The sequence below is a fragment of the Simochromis diagramma genome, unplaced genomic scaffold (genome assembly GCF_900408965.1).
Source record: "Simochromis diagramma unplaced genomic scaffold, fSimDia1.1 OVJJ01000061.1, whole genome shotgun sequence".
Classification (NCBI taxonomy): domain Eukaryota; kingdom Metazoa; phylum Chordata; class Actinopteri; order Cichliformes; family Cichlidae; genus Simochromis; species Simochromis diagramma.
Window position 1 is genome coordinate 2,224,183 of NW_024386945.1, and position 16,866 is coordinate 2,241,048.

General features: G+C 39.9%; 2 protein-coding genes across 3 annotated transcripts; one reads left to right on the top strand and one right to left on the bottom strand.

Moving 5' to 3' along the window:
* Positions 1–6,023: 6,023 nt before the first annotated feature.
* LOC120737449 (PHD and RING finger domain-containing protein 1-like) lies at positions 6,024–12,852 on the bottom strand. 2 transcript variants are annotated; one of them, XM_040038153.1, is made up of 7 exons: positions 12,270–12,852; positions 11,714–11,797; positions 11,505–11,638; positions 11,286–11,377; positions 9,601–9,800; positions 7,021–7,111; positions 6,024–6,928 (listed from the first exon to the last, which is right to left on the bottom strand). In XM_040038153.1, the coding sequence occupies exons 1-7, from the start codon at positions 12,435–12,437 to the stop codon at positions 6,885–6,887; spliced, it is 813 nt and encodes a 270-aa protein (XP_039894087.1). In that variant the 5' UTR covers positions 12,438–12,852; the 3' UTR covers positions 6,024–6,884. The 2 variants fall into 2 exon arrangements, with proteins under 2 accessions (XP_039894087.1, XP_039894089.1); XM_040038155.1 differs by lacking the exons at positions 6,024–6,928; positions 7,021–7,111 and adding an exon at positions 8,855–9,476.
* Positions 12,853–15,169: 2,317 nt separating this feature from the next.
* On the top strand, positions 15,170–16,854 carry LOC120737381 (lysophosphatidic acid receptor 6). Its single transcript, XM_040038031.1, has 2 exons — positions 15,170–15,309; positions 15,777–16,854. The coding sequence occupies exon 2, from the start codon at positions 15,855–15,857 to the stop codon at positions 16,821–16,823; it is 969 nt and encodes a 322-aa protein (XP_039893965.1). The 5' UTR covers positions 15,170–15,309; positions 15,777–15,854; the 3' UTR covers positions 16,824–16,854.
* Positions 16,855–16,866: the final 12 nt, after the last annotated feature.

Genomic DNA, 16,866 nt, shown 5'->3' on the forward strand with positions numbered 1-16,866 from the left:
GATGGAACTTTAAACAAAGGAAAATACTCTTCAGGAAGTCTGTTTCACTGAGTCAGCTGGACTTAAGTCAGGTATTCCGAGCAATCCACATCATCACCACAAAGTATGAGGCCATCAGGGACTGGGTCATCCAGAGTCACACGGGTCAAACACTGTCATATACGTCATCTCAGCAGAAAAGCTGACCTCTTTAGAAAAAATAATTATTGCACTAAAGCTTGGGTCACTAGGTAGCCATTTCATGTTTTCCCTGTGCCCATATGGTTCCTCTTCAGGTCTTCCTGTTTCCTACCACAATACGAAGACATGCAAATCATGTTAATAAGACGTGCACATGCACAGTTATGTCTCTCTACGTTGGTCCTATGATGGGCCAACAATCTGTCCCTACACCTTACTTCACCCCAAAGCCAGCTGAGAGGCAACTTGGTCATCTGATCATAGAATCAACAGTCTTATTTTAAATCCAGAGGTGAACATTTTTTCTTGTGCTAGACTTGTGTAGAATCATTGAATTAAAGCTAAAAGTCTTGATTGCTGAGATCCACTGTGGTGCTCTACAGAGGCAGTATTACAGAAATTATGTTATTAAAAGCCTCAAAGCCTAGCCGCTGTTTTAAAGTGTCCTTTTGATTTTGAATTGCTGTATGCCACTAAACTTTCTTCAACTTATCAGCATAAAATCAGAAATCCTATTGTTCAATCCCACAAACCGTATTAATATCACTGAGAGTTCTCTTGGCCCCTTGTCTACTAATGCAAAGCTCATTGCCAAAAACACAGGAGTTCAATTTGGTTAACTTTGAACCACAATAAATACATTAATAAAACCAATGTTTTCAAACTCAAAACTGGAGAAAGTCATTCCAACATTTATTTTCTCAAGACCTAATTACTGCAGCTCCCTCGTCTTTGGCATGAATGAAAAATCTCTCTCTCCTCCATCTGGTTCAGAAAGCAGCAGCTCAGCTGCAAACTGATTTTTGGAGACAGTGTCACATTTAGGCCCTTCTGGCAAAAGTCAAGACCATGTTTTTGCTATCAGAGACCCTTCACTTTTAAACAAACTGCCCGAGGAGATTAGGCTTGGAAATTAAATAAACTCCTTTAAATCACTTCTTAAAAGACACTTTTAAAGACTTGCTTTGATGTGGTTCCACATGTTTTACTTGGGAAGGGGATGAAGCAGCATGAAGCTCAGATAATGGATGAAGTGGACAGTTTTCAGTGATTTCAACAGTAGGTTTCGAGTTTCAGGTTCTGTTTTAAGTAGCAAATTTTAAAACAACAGACGTTAGACCAAATTGCTTTATAGGTACACTCTCATGCAAACTAAAATGAGGAACAATAAATCCTGAAAATCTATTTAAAACTTCCCACATTTCCAGGAATAAAGAAGTTCTTAATCTATAAAGAAGATTTAGAACCCTACAAGGTTGACCCTACAGTAATACATACAGGGAACAACCTAAAAATCATATGACCCCCTATGAGCAAGCACTTTGGCGACAGTGGGAAGTAAAAACTCCCTTTTAACAGGAAGAAACCTCCAGCAGAACCAGGCTCAGGGAGGGGTGGGGCCATCTGCCACGACCTGTTGGGGTGAGAAAAGGATGACAGGACTAAAGACATGCTGGCTTATCACAGCACACAGCTGCAACATGTACACAATGGTCTACAAAACATAATTAAATAGCACCATACCTCTGCTCAGGTGGTCAGTGCCTCACCTCGCAAGAGCTGTAGTGGGTTGTGACATCTCCTCCAGACCTCAAAAAGAGGAAACTGCATTCGTAGGTCATGACATCACTTCCAACCAGCTGCATAAGTTTGTGGATTTATCACCAAATACCTACGGTAGGTAGTGGCATCATCTCAAGACAAAGTGCTGTGTCAGTTTGGGCATCATCTCCAGACAGAGGCCACTGCTGCAAGAGATTGTGGCATTTCCCTCTAACAGAGACAGCTACTGTGGTGGGTCATTGCATCACCTCCAAACACCAGTAGGTTGTGGTGTTATCATCAAATAGCTGTGGCAGGTTGGGCATCAATTCTGGACAGAGGCAGCTGCAGCAACAGATCATGGCATCACCCCAAACAGCACTAGCTGGTCATGACATCTCCCCAAAACAGAGACAGCTGCTGCGGGAGTTTGTGGTATCACTGCAAACAGCCAATGCAGGTCTTGGCATCATCCTCAAACCACAGCGTGCACCAAAAATGATTGAGGGCTGTCCTCTAAGTGCCACAGTCAGCTGCCGCTGCCACGTTTTGACCCCATCTTTGCTCCTGCAAAGCTCTGTGTAAGACAAACACACAACCATGGTGGTCCCTCAAAGCAGTCAGATAGAAGGTTCTCCAAGTCTCTAACTACATTTCCAGGGTCTGAATTGAGTTGCTGTGCAAAATAAAGGAGGTCAAATATCTCCGGGCCTTGTTCACAAGTAAAGTGACATTGATGTGTGGATAGGTGCAGCGTCAGCAGTAAAGCGGAAGGCAAAGCTTTCCAGCTGCCGTCCTTGTTCCAACACTCATATAGTCACGAGCTTTGGGAGAAAGAATGCAGACGCCAAGCGCCAAAATAAGCTTCCTCTTCAGGGTGGCCCTAAGAGACTCTACGAGGAGAAGAGTTATTTCTCCTTTTTGCTGAACACTGTCAGTTCATGCCTCTTGGTTGCTTTCCATTGGAACTTGATCCTTCCAAATGGTCAGATACCTGAGGGTAGACCCAGAAGATAATGAAGAAATGCTACATCTCCAAGGATGTCTTAGCCTAGATATTTAGAATAAAATGTATGAATATGGATTTGATGTTATGAGAGCTTTAGAGGCGCTGCTAGTTGGATTTTGTTACCTTTTAAGAAAACTGTTTCATGAATAATGCATGTAGCTGCTCCCCAACGAGCCAAAGGTGCTTATCTAAGTAAGGTTATACAAACAAACAAAATGAGTGCTTTTCTGTGTACATTTTGTCTAACACACCTCATGACATCTCGGTCAGTATATTTTGCCCATTTCATCAGTGCTGCTCAGCAAACACGCCTGAACAATGTTTTTGTTTTTCCCTGCTCGTTGTTTTGGGGGGAAAGTAGGGCAAGAAATGCTGCAGGCTCATATAAGTCCCCGGCCTTTGAACACACACACTCACACACACACGGATCAAACGAACACGGATACATGAGCTCTAATAACTTCACTCTGATATCGTCACAGTGGAATGAAGTAAAGGGATGGCTAAGCAGGTTATGTTAGTGGAATGATTTATTTTTTTCTTCCATCTCTGTGACTGTTTTCACGTATTCTGCTCTGAGGACATCAAAGGATGGATTTAATATCAAATGACCACATGGGTGTGAGTGTGTCTGCAAGATTTTGAGGAGACAGGGAGGCTGGTGTTGCTAGGTGATGGCTTGGCGCTACTGAGGGAGGCGGGATGAGACATGATCAGAGGAAATTCTTGCTATTGAAGTCTGAGCCTCTGACTCTCCAACACCTCTGCTGGCTGAGGTCCACCTGACTGATGTGCCCATGAGGTGCTCTTAAGAGCAGACAAGATGCACTTTATTTATCCAAATGTCAGGTAATTCCTTTGTCACAGTAGTTAAAAATGAACCATAATATGAATTTAAATACAAATTTTGAGTAATAATAAATGCAAGAAAGAAAAAAAAGCACAATTTATATAATGGCTTACTAAATGTAGTGAAAACAGAATAGCAAATATAAAATGAAATTAAAATTGTGCTTTTTTTCAGGTCAATTAAGAAAAAAACACTAAACCTCGGACTTGTTGAATGATTTCAATTTACATACATTAGCTTTAAAACAGCCCGTGAGTTCAGGTCTAAGACAAGTGGTTTCAGGTAATCAATCGAAGCCAGCTTTCCTCTGATTGGCTGTTCCTTGCAAACAGAAGGTTGGTACAGAAAGTGGGTGGAGCCTCTTTTTTCACAGTGAGAGCCGTGTGCCTTAAATGGAATCCACTCTTAGTGACGTCCCACAAATCTAAGAGTAGGTTTAAAAGAAAAAAAGGACTAATGGCATTCATAAGTGCAAACTCACATACATCTATCATAAGACATAACAGTTCAAACACTGAGCTGCTATGTCTGCTCCCAGATTGACACTTTGATGTGAATTTCAGATATTTTAGACTCCCAGAGACTGGCTTCAAAGTTTTTCAGTTCACAGAGTTGTTGCGTCAGACACATGAAACCTGCAGACACCACCACTGAAGGAGTCATGGAGATTACTTGTACACCCACTGACCTCGTATTTGCAATAAACAATATATGACAGGAAATAAGGAAAAGCATAATATTTCGTCTTAAATCATTAAACCATTGGCTTTTGCTTGACATCGTGAGTCAAGCTCGACCATTGGGGACTAATTTATTTATTTAATTAGAGATTCACAGTGACCAGAAGAATCCCACTGACCTTTAATATCCCATGATTTCTCCTTCAGCACCATCATTAAGTGAACTGTCAGGACCACTACATAAAGGTTACCCTCTCAGTGAATTGTAAAAATCTTGGGATGTCATGTAACTTCATAACCACAAGGGGGCATTGTTGCCTCACTGCTGCTGTAAAACTGGTTTCCTTTGAGTTTAAAAGCTGGTGAAAGAAAAGTGAGGAAATATTTTATTTTTAGCATAACTGTGGGTTACATATTAATCCATGGGTGTGTTTGTAGAGTTCCAGCTATGTCTGGTATTTAACTCAGACTGATTATGTCTTTAGAGAAGACACAGAGGCAAAGAGCTGATATCTGTTGGACTTTTTTGTAAACTTTACCTCAAAAGGTTTGCACAGTTTTTCTGTGGTTATGAAGTGCCCTGTAAAATATTTGCCCTCTTCCTGATTTCTTAGGGGATTTTTTTCACACATTTGTCACACTTCCATGTGCAGATCATCAAACAAAAGCTACCTGGCTGTATCTAAAAAAGTAATTTTCTCCTAAATCTAATAATTTGTCGCCACTCTTGTAACAAGAACTGCCGTCCTGAAGCCATGAAGCAACCCCAGACCATCACACTACACATGTTTGACTGTTGCTATGACATTTTTATTAAATCATGTGTTAGTGTTAACTTTTGTCAGTCCACAGAATATTTTCCTATGTCTTGGGAATCATCAGGATGTTTTTTGGCATACGATGAGCCTTTATGCTCTTTTTGATCAGCAGTAATTTTCACTACTCTCCTATGGATGCCATTTTTGTTCAGCAGCTTTCTTATTGTTGAATAATGAACTTTGACCTTAAATGAGGTGAGCGAGGTCTGCAGTTCTTTAGTTGTTGTTCCGGTTTCTTTTATGACCTCATGGACAAGTAATTTTGGAAGGTCGGCCGCTCATGAGAAGGTTCACTGCCGCTCCAAGTTTTCTCCATTTGTGGATAATGGCTATTACTGTGGTTTGCTGGGGTCACAAACTTGGGGCATCATTGTCTACCACACAAGAGCTATAAGCAAATATTATTTGCCCCACTCATAATTTAGAACAATCTAAAAAACATTAACATGATATTTCTCCAACAGAGAGTTAGATTTTTGTCATTGCTCAATGTTATATTTGGTAATTGTATCGTCTTGATGCATTCTCAATCATCCAGGAAAGTAAATCTCCAAAAAGTTGATTCTGTTCATCTGGACGTCGCGTTTTGTGGGAGAAACGTTTCGTCACTCATCCAAGTGACTTCTTCAGTCTCAGCTGACTGCAGGTTTCGCCAAATCTTATAACCAGTGAGAATCTGCATAATTAAGATTAAGGAACTGATCTCCCAGCCCATTGTTCCTTCAGTGGGCTGGTTTCAGTCATTATGCAAATGTACTGTTTATAAGATTGGGGAAACCTGCAGTCAGCTGAGACTGAAGAAGTCACTTGGATGAGTGACGAAACGTTTCTCCCACAAAACGCGACGTCCAGATGAACAGAATCAACTTTTTGGAGATTTGGTAAATTTCCAAATGGAAAAATACGTTTTCAATAATGTTGAAAAACAAAACCAAAAAACAACAGATAATGAAAAACATTTATTGAAAGTTTGGTGGTTTTAAAAAAAACTGTATAGAAAACAGCTTCCCTGAAAGTTGAACCGCCTGGGCTGTACCAAAACTGTAGCCTCTTGCGCTTGAACTGTAGCTCAGCAAATACAATGCTGCCACCTTGTGGTCACTTGTAGCACCTGGGTCTTTAATGGCGATATCCACACTCTGGATCCAGACTCTTCTAGATTTTGAGAAACGTCTTCAGGACCTGAAGCTGTCTGATCGATGTTCGCAGCGTTAAGCTGCATTTGTGGTAAACCATGACTGAAGAAGATAATAGCTTCAAACAGGATTCTAGTGCTTGTTTTTGTTTCTTCACATGTGAGGTATCAATTCATTTCTTCAAGGGAGCACAATTAGGACCTAACTTTAACATCTACTCTTTACTTGTAGCAGTTTATAAAAAGATGAAATTAATATTGAGCAGAATTGATTTCAGCTCATTGGTGCAACCCTCCACAAAAATCCGAGTTTTCTACGTAGCAATTTGGGAAAATGAATTGCCCACCCCTGCTCTAGATCATAGACTGGTGCAGTTTTGCTATTTAAACTATGACATATCCCATGATCCAGCTACTCAGAGTTTGTCGTAGAGCTAGAGATAAATTATACAGATTTGAACATTCGATTGTGACACTTAGAGAGGGTATAAAGCGGATATGGTCTTGAAGCATTCATGTGGTTATTTCCTGTACTTGGAAAATTACGAGGGGTCACAAATACAGTATTCATAGTATGAATTTTACACGACCTCATTACTGTACTAAAAGCTGATTCTGATCAGGTGAGACGGACCAACTTTTCTTCTTTCACTTGTCAGCAATGCAGAGTTTAGGCTGCACGTTTCCTCCTCCCCTTCTTTCTTCTCTTTATCTCTGAAACATACATTCGCACGCGTTATACAAGCAAATGTGAAAATGTGAGTCTTCGCATCTCAGCATCACAGCACTGACAGTTGTTTACTTACTGACTGAAGTATGGCTGCTTTCACTCTGATTATGAGCTTTATCAGCTGGGACTGGAGGCTTTGATGCCCTCAGCAGATATTTTGGTACATGCTGAAAAATAAGAAACATTTACAGAGTTCAAGAACAGCTTCATGGGAAGATTAATTTATGATGTGGCAACTTATAATTACATGAATGCATTTTTTTTTTTTGCCAAATCCATCTTTGAAAAAAACAGCACAGTCTGACATCCTCCTCTCTGATGCATGACTGTTTAAAACAATGTCTTAATTGAAGTCATGCACCATGAAATGTTTTATAGCACATTAATTCTTTTTAATATTTTATTTTTGCATATGAAAATGTGCAAAAGAGGCATAGTGGATATACTGGACAAAGGATGTTGACTATGGTGCAGCCAGGAAAGAGAAGAAGGGGAAGATCACGAAGAAGCTTCATGGATGTAGTGACAGCAGACATGCAGATGATCTGCTGTGAAGATGCCAAAGCGGCGCAGCTGAGAAGAAGAGACAAAATAAAAATGTAGAGAAAAAATGGAGGCAATCCCACGCAGTAAACAGTCAGGCCAGCTGGGAGTCGAATTGTGGACTCGCTGCCGAGGGCGATCGAGTTACCCAAGCAGAATAATCTTTGGTATTTTGTATTGTTTTCAGTTTGTTTTATGGTTTTAAGATATGTGACAGCAAGAACATCAGCAGGTTCATGGGAGGATGTGATCAAAGGTTTCCAGTCAGAGGGTAAGGCAAGCAGGACTTATAGATACGTGCAAATTTGTGATTATTTCTATAAAAAGGTTCAAGGCTTCAGCCCAAAAGAGTTGCAATTCATCACACAGATATTCGCTGATGCATATACTTCTGGGTCTACTAAACCTACAAGGAAACTGTACCATAGCATCACATCACTGAACAACTACACTGCAAACTGTGAAACAATGATGTGAGAAAGATGTAAATGGTAAATGGATTGGTTCTTATACAGCGCCTTTCTACTCTAAGCTGGCAGCAAGCAAAAACAAAGGAAAACATTAAACTGCACGTACAGTTGTGAACTGCACTGCTAAACTGTGCCTTACAGGACTCTTATCTTTGCACATTTTTTTATTTTCTTTTGCAAGTCAGGGGCTGCCAAAGTAATTTCGTTTTGTTTTTTCAAATCAAATTGTCAGTACAAATTCTGAATCTGCATCTCCATACCCTGAAACAGTTAACATATTCTATACATCTCCACAAAAGCATATTTTTCCATTTAAATATGCAGAAGTTTTCCCCCTTCTCCTTTAAAATGCATAATCTTGCATTGACTCGTGCTTCAAATGACGACCTGTTGTTCTGTTTCTTAATTTGGTTTTGTTTTTTGTTTTTTTTTGCATTGCAGAAAAAGCAATTTGCAGGACTCTGAAGCTTGAACTTTTGGGATATAAGGCATATTCGTACATACTATTGTAAATGAATATCCTGTATTCCAACAATATCTATATTTAATTTTTTTATTAAAGGAACAAAATAAGGAAAAGAATGACAGTTTCTTACTCTAAACCTTTTTTTTTTGTTTAGATAGGACCAGCAGCAGCTGCCCTGTTCTTCACCAACAGGTCTACTATAGACGTGTGTGCAGATGCTTGACAGGTGGAAACATCTTCGTGCACCAACATTAGTGGCATATCTTCAGGAAAAAAAAAACAGTGAGCAGAGTAGAAAGTGTGGTTAAACACCGCTGCGCTGCTCATACAGTAACAAGTATGCACTGCACGATTGTTAACATCAGAGAAACCACGATCAAGGTCTTCTCTTCCTGAGTGTCTAACACCTGGTAACTTAAGTTAAGTAAGTGTCCTTTGCTCTTACTTTTATTTTGGAGTCCTTCAACTTTGCAACAAACCGTCCACAAACACACAAAGAAAACCTAAAACATCACATTAAACAGGGTCTAGGTGCTAGATTTGTGTGCATCAGTACATCCTGTTTTAAGGGTCACATGCTTCAGATATGAAGTCCTTATTTAAAGTGCACTGTTATTAAATAATTGTGATGAACTGTTTGTGACACAACAGCTTAAGTCCTAATGAAGACTTCAATTATCTGAATCTTTTCCTCAGTGTTTATAGGATGAATGTCGTTCTCTTCACTGTAATAGTGACAGAAAATGTGCTTCCTTTGTGCTGGAAGCCAAACTATAGTGGACAATGGAAACGAAATATATTCAGCTCACTTTAAAAGATGCCTATGTCTTTACTTTTTTAGAAAAAGGATTCTTATCTTTGCAATACACGATATTTACAATTTAGCTTGTAATTTGCATTGAGCCTCAATCACACAGGTCTAGGAACCAGTTGGTGACCCTTGGCAACCAGTTTCTCCTGTTGCCAGGGAAAATATGCATTCCCTGATTAGCTGGTGAATGGTTGCTGGAGGTTGCTGGTAGTTGCTGGGTAAAACTGGCTGCAAAGAGAGTGCTGCAGCAAAAAATGAAAAATTGTGAGAAACGTTTGACCTCAAAGAAAAATTGTGTTTTTCCCAATTCATCAATAACAACAACAGTTCTTTGAATAGAAGCAGTCTGCGTAATACTGAACCCACCCAGGAGGTTTGTGGTCCATAGCTTGGCCTGCTGTCGCCTCTGTTCTGGATTCTTGCGCTGCGTCGCCGTTCGGTGGAGCTGCTGGGCCGATTTGTGGAGGAGGGCCGAAGACGACTGCTGGTAGAGGGAATTTCTTCCACTTCAGCCAGGAGATCTGTAAGTTCTCCATCACTGATCTCCTCCTCTGTCAGGGAGCTTTCTGTACAGCAACAAGTTCACAGAAATAAATGTGCTTTTAAAAAAAAGGAAACACTGAACGCTGAAACACTTTAACTTTGTTAAGAAAAGTGGTATATAAATAAAGTATTTATATACTTTATTTATACTTAAATAAAGTAAGTACACCCACGTCATGTGATCATGCCTGAGTTTTTGGTGCATTACATTGTACTTACAACAGGTGTCTTACCTGCTGTTTCTGTGTATGACTGATCGCTGTTTTTTTGGCAGGAATGATACATCGTTTAGCCACAGTTCAGTTGTGTGTATGCAATCTGCTAATGGCCAAAGCAATTGCAAGGGTTTTTTGGTGCAGCACCGTATACATTTTTGGGATTAATTTCACTTATCAACAGCTTAAACCTCCAGCAACAAGCAAGCTGGGTAATTTTCTCCTGGTGACTGGTGCTTCCTGAGAGTGGCCTTTCTGAGATACCTGTCCAGATCTGATTTCAAATTGACAGCTGTTGATATTAACAGCATCATAAACATAATGTATTGATGTACATTTTTGCCCTCTTGAGAGGAAAAACTAAAATTTCTTATTACTGACACTGACCTTTGCTGTTCTTCTCTTCTGTTGCTGATTTTGTTTGCTATTGATAGGGCTGTGCGACATGACCAATGCACAAAACCATATTTTTATGGCCCTAGCAGGGCCTCCAACAGAGATTGCCCTTGTGTGGGTGTGTCCTGCCATCTCTCCTGCCTCAGGTGCTACTTTTTTTGTACAGCTGACTCCCATCAGCAATTAGAAGTACTTAAAGCCAGAGAAAGGTGAGCTCTAGTGCCAGAAAGCCATGTTGGGTTGCAGCTAGTGAGCTCTGTGTGTGTGTGTGTGTGTGTGTGTGTGTGTGTGTGTGTGTGTGTGTGTGTGTGTGTGTGTGTGTGTGTGTGTGTGTGTATATATATATATATATATATATATATATATCATTTTCTCCTGCTCTGTAGAGAGGAGTGCGTGTTTGGTGACTAATCCTTTTTTTTTACTTTTCAGTTTACTGACCAACACCTGAGTTTTGGTTTGTTTCTTTAAATGGTGATAGCAGCTTGACCATCTCTTTTAATTCAGTTATTAATAGAAGCATTAAAAAACCTCTTTCATTTAACCATTCTGCCTCTCTCCTTCATCCCCTGGACCTTTTTAGGGGAACGCAACACATACATTTATAAATATATGTTGTAATGGCCGCTATCTCATTATCTTCCTGAGTCTTTATTAAATGGCGTGCCGCTGGGAAAAGCCTGCTCTGACATTTCTGAGTTTTATTTTGAGCATAAAATAAACGACAGAGTGAAAAGATAAGCGTTTTAATATTGTTAGTCGATATATTTCATCACATCGCACAGGCCTAGTTATTGGTTTAAACTTAGTAAAAATGTCATGTAAGTGCATATAAGGAACATAACATTTTTAATAGCTCATTATTCTAGCCGCGAACCTTTAACTACACACTTTTACCTGTAACATGAGCAGTCACTGCACACTCGGGACAAACCCAGTCACCTTCAGGTCTCGTGTTTAAAGTTGGTCTCAAGCAGTGCATATGATAACTGGAAAGAAAAAAATGTAGTTCTGTACATATGAGCACCAGCTGGGACACATGCAAAACATGAGTGGCGCTATTCAAAAAGCATCACAGGGTGGAATCACGACAAATCAAAACATGTGAAATCATACCCTGAATCACAGAGTATGCACACCAGAAGCCGGTGCCTCCGGTCTCCACGACCACATTCCTCACAGATAACCGCAGCACTGCTCCCCTCCTCTTCATCACCACCATCTTCATTTTTTCGTACGCTCACTTTGATCTGGGGAAGCACAAATACCTCAGCCCACTGTTCACATATATAATGCTGGATTTCCATATGCCACCTCCATCAAACCTTCTTTTGAATGTCGTCTCCAGGGCTCCGTCTCTGGTAGATTAAGGTAAAACTGATGCGATCCACTGGGCAAGTGTTAGCTGTCTGAAAATCAATAGAAAGAAAAGAAATCTGTGAACACAGCAGTGTCTTAAAATTTCATTCACATATGTTTGTAACTACTCACTATCACTTTAATCCATTATCAGGGCTGGCTATAATATGTCAAGAAAACAGTGGAAAAAGCACAATTCTCAACACATTACATTACTTATATTTGGCCAACAGCATAGAACTTCATTTACAACAATTTGTAAAAAAATATTTTATCAATAAAAAAAAAAATCAAATCTAAAAATTCTCACCTTTAAACTGTTAAAATGATTAACTGCATTAACATTATGTTCAGTCTGTGTCAGAAGAAGCCTTTTTGTTTATATTGTTTTTATGCCGTACATGCACCCTTTGACCCAAGCGAAATTTCCTATTTTCCATCAAATGAGCTGGTATGGCTCTTAAAGAATGTTAAACAACATTTACGACTTTAAAGTATCTGTGAAAGGTGAGGAGAGTTTACCTGGGACCACTGGAGAATACATTCAAGGCAAAAGACGTGCTGGCAGTTCTCCAGAGAGCCCACAGTCTGCTTCTCAAAGGGATTCAGGCAAATGTAGCATTTCACTGAATCACACATCAAATCTTCGCTTTCTGCACCAGCTGTATTCAACACAGGGGATCTATCCATCTGTTTGTATCAGTTGAAACCTTTACTATCAATATGACTGATGTCCGCAATACCTTACTGCTTACACACCGTTAAAACGTTAAAACGGAACAGTTATTCTAGAGCAATAAAACCCGTACAAACTGTCTGTAACCAAACTCCATTTCAGTGGTTTCTTACAAAGAGTCACTGATCGACCACAACAGCAAGTCAGCTAGCATTAGCCGCTGCTATCATTTCCTGCTGCCGCGTTAATATAAACATATATCAAAATATGTGTAGCCTCATTATTAAGTGATTCGTTCTTTACTTAACTTGTGTGACAGGATATCAATTATATTTAGCCCGTAAAATTAAATCTGTAGCTTCTTTACTACTGAACTATTTTCATGTTCCCCGCTACCCGTAAAAACATCCGGTCCTTTTCTTTCAGAATAAGAGCGGTTAATCGCGCTTGGTCTCTTTCACTTCCTGTAGTAAGGAGATGGTTATCTTAGAAACCAACTTTTACAAAATAAAATAAAATAGTAATTGAAAAAACCGGAATGATCAGTGATTGCCCCTCTGAAGTTTGAAACATTAGGAGAAAATATTGTGTTATATTCTGAATCCCTACTGATTCAGCTGACCCTGCAGAAACATACAGCATGCTCAATCCCGCCTATAAGAGTAATAATAATAATACTAATGATAATAATAAAAATAATAATAAAAATAATAATAATAATAATAATACATTTTATTCGAAAGTGCTTTTCAGAACACTCAAGGACACTGTACACAGCAGAATAATAAAAGCAACATAAAAACAAGCAGTTTACACAATCATAAAAGCATAAGACATAAAACAAATTTAAAATAGCAGAGTGGGGAGGTTATGTGGGATAAGCTATTTTGAACAAGTGAGTTTTGAGTCTGGACTTAAGGAGAGAGAAGGAAGTAATATTTCTTAAATCAGGAGGTAGGGAATTCCAGAGTCAAGGAGCAGAGCAGCTGAAGGTCCTGCTCCCCATGGTGGCAAGACGGGCAAGACGGGGAGAGGGGACAGATAGAGAAAGAGAAGAAGAAGATCTGAGACACCGAGATGGGATGGTGATCTGAACCAGATCAGAGTTATGGAGGGGAGAGATGATGAATAGTACCATCTACATTAGTCAAAGAGGTCTGCAGTATGCATCAGTGGGCAAGATACTGAACCCTGAGTTGCCTCTGATACATCTCCCAATGTTTTAAACTGACAGAAAAATAAAACTGTATTTTGGAAGTCATTATTATTCAAGACAGAAACGTGGGACTACCTTGCACTCTCTTTACTGTGTTTTGACAACTGACTCAAATCAGTCATTGGGCTATGAGTCCTTAAGGTCATGGAAAGGAGAGCTTTTGCTTTACAGTGCGTTGGCTGTGTGTTTGTGTCTGTTCATGCCTACTCAGTGAAGAGGAGCTTTGGGTCATTTCACCTTCTGACTAGCTTTCATTTTGTGACTAACTTCTAGGGTTTTCATCTGTGCTCTTTGGTGGGTATAGTGGCCTGGCTGTCTCTTTCAGTTTAATAATAACAAAAAGAAACTATATTTCAGTCTGAATTTTTCCTAATTATAGTCTGCAGTATGTATCAGTGGGCAAGATTATGAACCTCAAGTTGCCCCCGATACATTTGTGTGACTGAGGGTATCAGAATGTTGGAAAATTAGCTTAGGCATAAAACTGGGTTCTCAATTAGAGTACAAAAGTACTATATAATTATCCAGTAATGGGTAAAGCTGGATCCCTGAAGTGTGTGAACAGTTAGTTTTTAATATTTCACCCACTTATGGTGACTGCAGACAAAAATGTGTGCTTCACACAAAGAGATGATATGAATAGCAGCACTTATACCATATATTCACTTCCTTAAAAAAACCCAAAACAACAGGCTCCATCACTTTTTGCACCCTGTTGTGATACAGACAGTCTGCAATCATCTGAAATGAAAAACAAGATAAACTTGCAACATAAAGATGCAAAGATGTCATTCTTACCACAGGGAACACTGCAGATTACTCAAACCTTGTTAATGAGAGCTTTCAGTTTACAGTTTGCAAGAATGACTTAAATCACATCATCATCATCATCATCATCATCATCATTTACCATCATGAGTCACTGGGTGTATAATGATGCAGTTTCATTTAGTCAGTTTCACCTATTTAACACTGAAACTACTACACAGGCTAGAATGGATGTGTGTAGAATGGTTTGATTTGTCAGAAACGTCCATTCCAAAGGTTGTACAAATAACTAAAATAAAAAAAAACACACAAAAAAACCAGGTTTAACACCACACTCTGATTTTATATTTTTATCTGCATGGCAAGCCTTCAGGTACAATATGAGAGAAAGTGAAAGATGTTTGTGTGTTTTGCAATATTAAAAGAAAAACCACAACACCAATATGGCAACTCTCAAAGAATGTAAAAACTCCATCCAGCCTGATGGAAATGTTGTCAAATTGTGGGGGAAGACTGAACAGCAAATTTCCATTCACTGCAACACTTTGTATATTTTTATAGTATGTAAATGATGCTTTTGGACTGACGCGAAAATGTTCTGCTTGTTTTACACATGCAGTACTAAGCTAACGCATTAAAAATACAATCAAAAATAACCACAAGATGTTAAGCTGTATGCATTTATACTGTAGAGGGTGGGTGATAAAAGTACACTGTAGACCGTCATACTTTGGTTTCCTGTGCCTGTCTCTTTGAAACAGGAAACTACACTGTCTGAGCAAAAACCAGCATGTTACATACCCTCTGTAGTCAGAGAGAAGCAGCACAAACAGGAGGTTTCATCGCGTTTTTGGTCTGCATTTTCTGCATGTGGATATCAAACGGAGTCCATAAATGACTTGGTGAGCAACTTTATATATTAATGATAATATTCCACACATATACATAATTTTAGTAATTTATCTATCAAAAAAAAAGACTTTAGAAAATGTTTCACGAAACCTGCCGAGATTGTAAAAAAATCTCTGTTCTCTTAAACTTTACAGCAGAAAAGTAAAAGTTATTAAACATCTAAGAATACTTTGTCATCATTTATTATTGAAGATGATTTACTTTATTGGTTTAATTTGTGGACGGTGACTTTCTGCCTTGTTATGCTTCACTTTTGTTAATTCCTTGAATAAGTTAAGTATAAAATCCTACATTACTCTTTGTTTTAATAAACCAGATGAAAGCGTTTTCTGGAGCAACAACAACGTGTTAAAAGCAGAATCTACTTTAAATGTTTCTGATCAGCTTGTGTTTGCTGTTGTGTGGAACTGAAAGTGGAAAAACTCTGAATGGAAATGTGTGTGTGTTTGTGTTGCAGGAGACAAACTGTGATGCTTCATTTTTGAGAACCATCCTACGCTTCTTTTGATATGACCAAGAAAAATACCAACCTGCCATGATGAATGTGACAAACGATGACTGCAACATCCAAACGCAAGAGTACGAGTATCATCTATTCCCGGCCGTCTACATCCTCGCCTTGCTTGTGGGTTTGCCGGGTAACCTGGCAGCCCTTTTCGTCTTCACCTTTAAGATCACTCACCGCACGGCCTTCAGTATCTACATCAGCAACCTGGCGGTGGCGGACATCATCATCCTTTGCGTTCTTCCCTTTCGGATCCACTACCACATAAACAGGAACAACTGGCAGTTCGGGGACTTCACCTGCCGCCTCACAGGGACTCTCTACTACGCCAACATTTACATGAGTATCTGCTTCATGACATGTATCTGCGTGGACCGCTATATGGCCACGGTGCACCCGCACAATTACCTGAGGATGCGGAGCCCCTGGTGCGCTCTGATTGCGAGCGTGGTGCTCTGGTGCGCTGTCGGAGTGGCCATCCTGGTCTTCATACTCATGGGGCCTCTGAAAACCAACTCAGACATCTCTCAAAACCTCCGTTGTTTTGAAAATTTCGCCAAGATAGAATGGGACACTCGTCTGGGGCCATACAGCATACTGGGCCTCGTCTTTGGCTCCTTGGTGCCCTCCATAATCATCCTAGTGTGTTACCCGCTGGCCGTGAGGCGCATTTCCCTGATCCGAACTAGAACAGCCCAAAAAGCTGTGAGGGTCATCTACACCATCCTAGTTATCATGCTGCTCTGCTTCCTGCCTAACCACATTGTGTACTTGCTGCACCTCCTTTACCGCTGGGAGATGATCCAAAACTGCTCCTTTGGCAGAGCCATCTACAACGCCCGGCGGATCACCATGGCGCTCATCACCCTCAACACATGTCTTGACCCTGTGCTCTACTATGTCACCACCAGCCACTGCCACTGGGAGCGATTAAAGATGACATGGCTGTGGGGAGCGGTGAGCCGGAGGAGGGGGGTTTATACCATCGCAGTGAACTGAGGACAGGGGGCAACAACACACTTACTGTAAATACAGCTGTAAA

Coding starts and splice junctions, on each gene's coding strand:
- LOC120737449 (XM_040038153.1), bottom strand. CDS start 12,437: ATGGATAGATCCCCTGTGTTGAATACAGCTGGTGCAGAAAGCGAAGAT. Junction 11,639..11,713: donor GAGACGACATTCAAAAGAAG/GTTTGATGGAGG, acceptor GTGCTTCCCCAG/ATCAAAGTGAGCGTACGAAA. Junction 6,929..7,020: donor AAGCAGCCATACTTCAGTCA/GTAAGTAAACAA, acceptor TGTATGTTTCAG/AGATAAAGAGAAGAAAGAAG.
- LOC120737381 (XM_040038031.1), top strand. CDS start 15,855: ATGATGAATGTGACAAACGATGACTGCAACATCCAAACGCAAGAGTAC.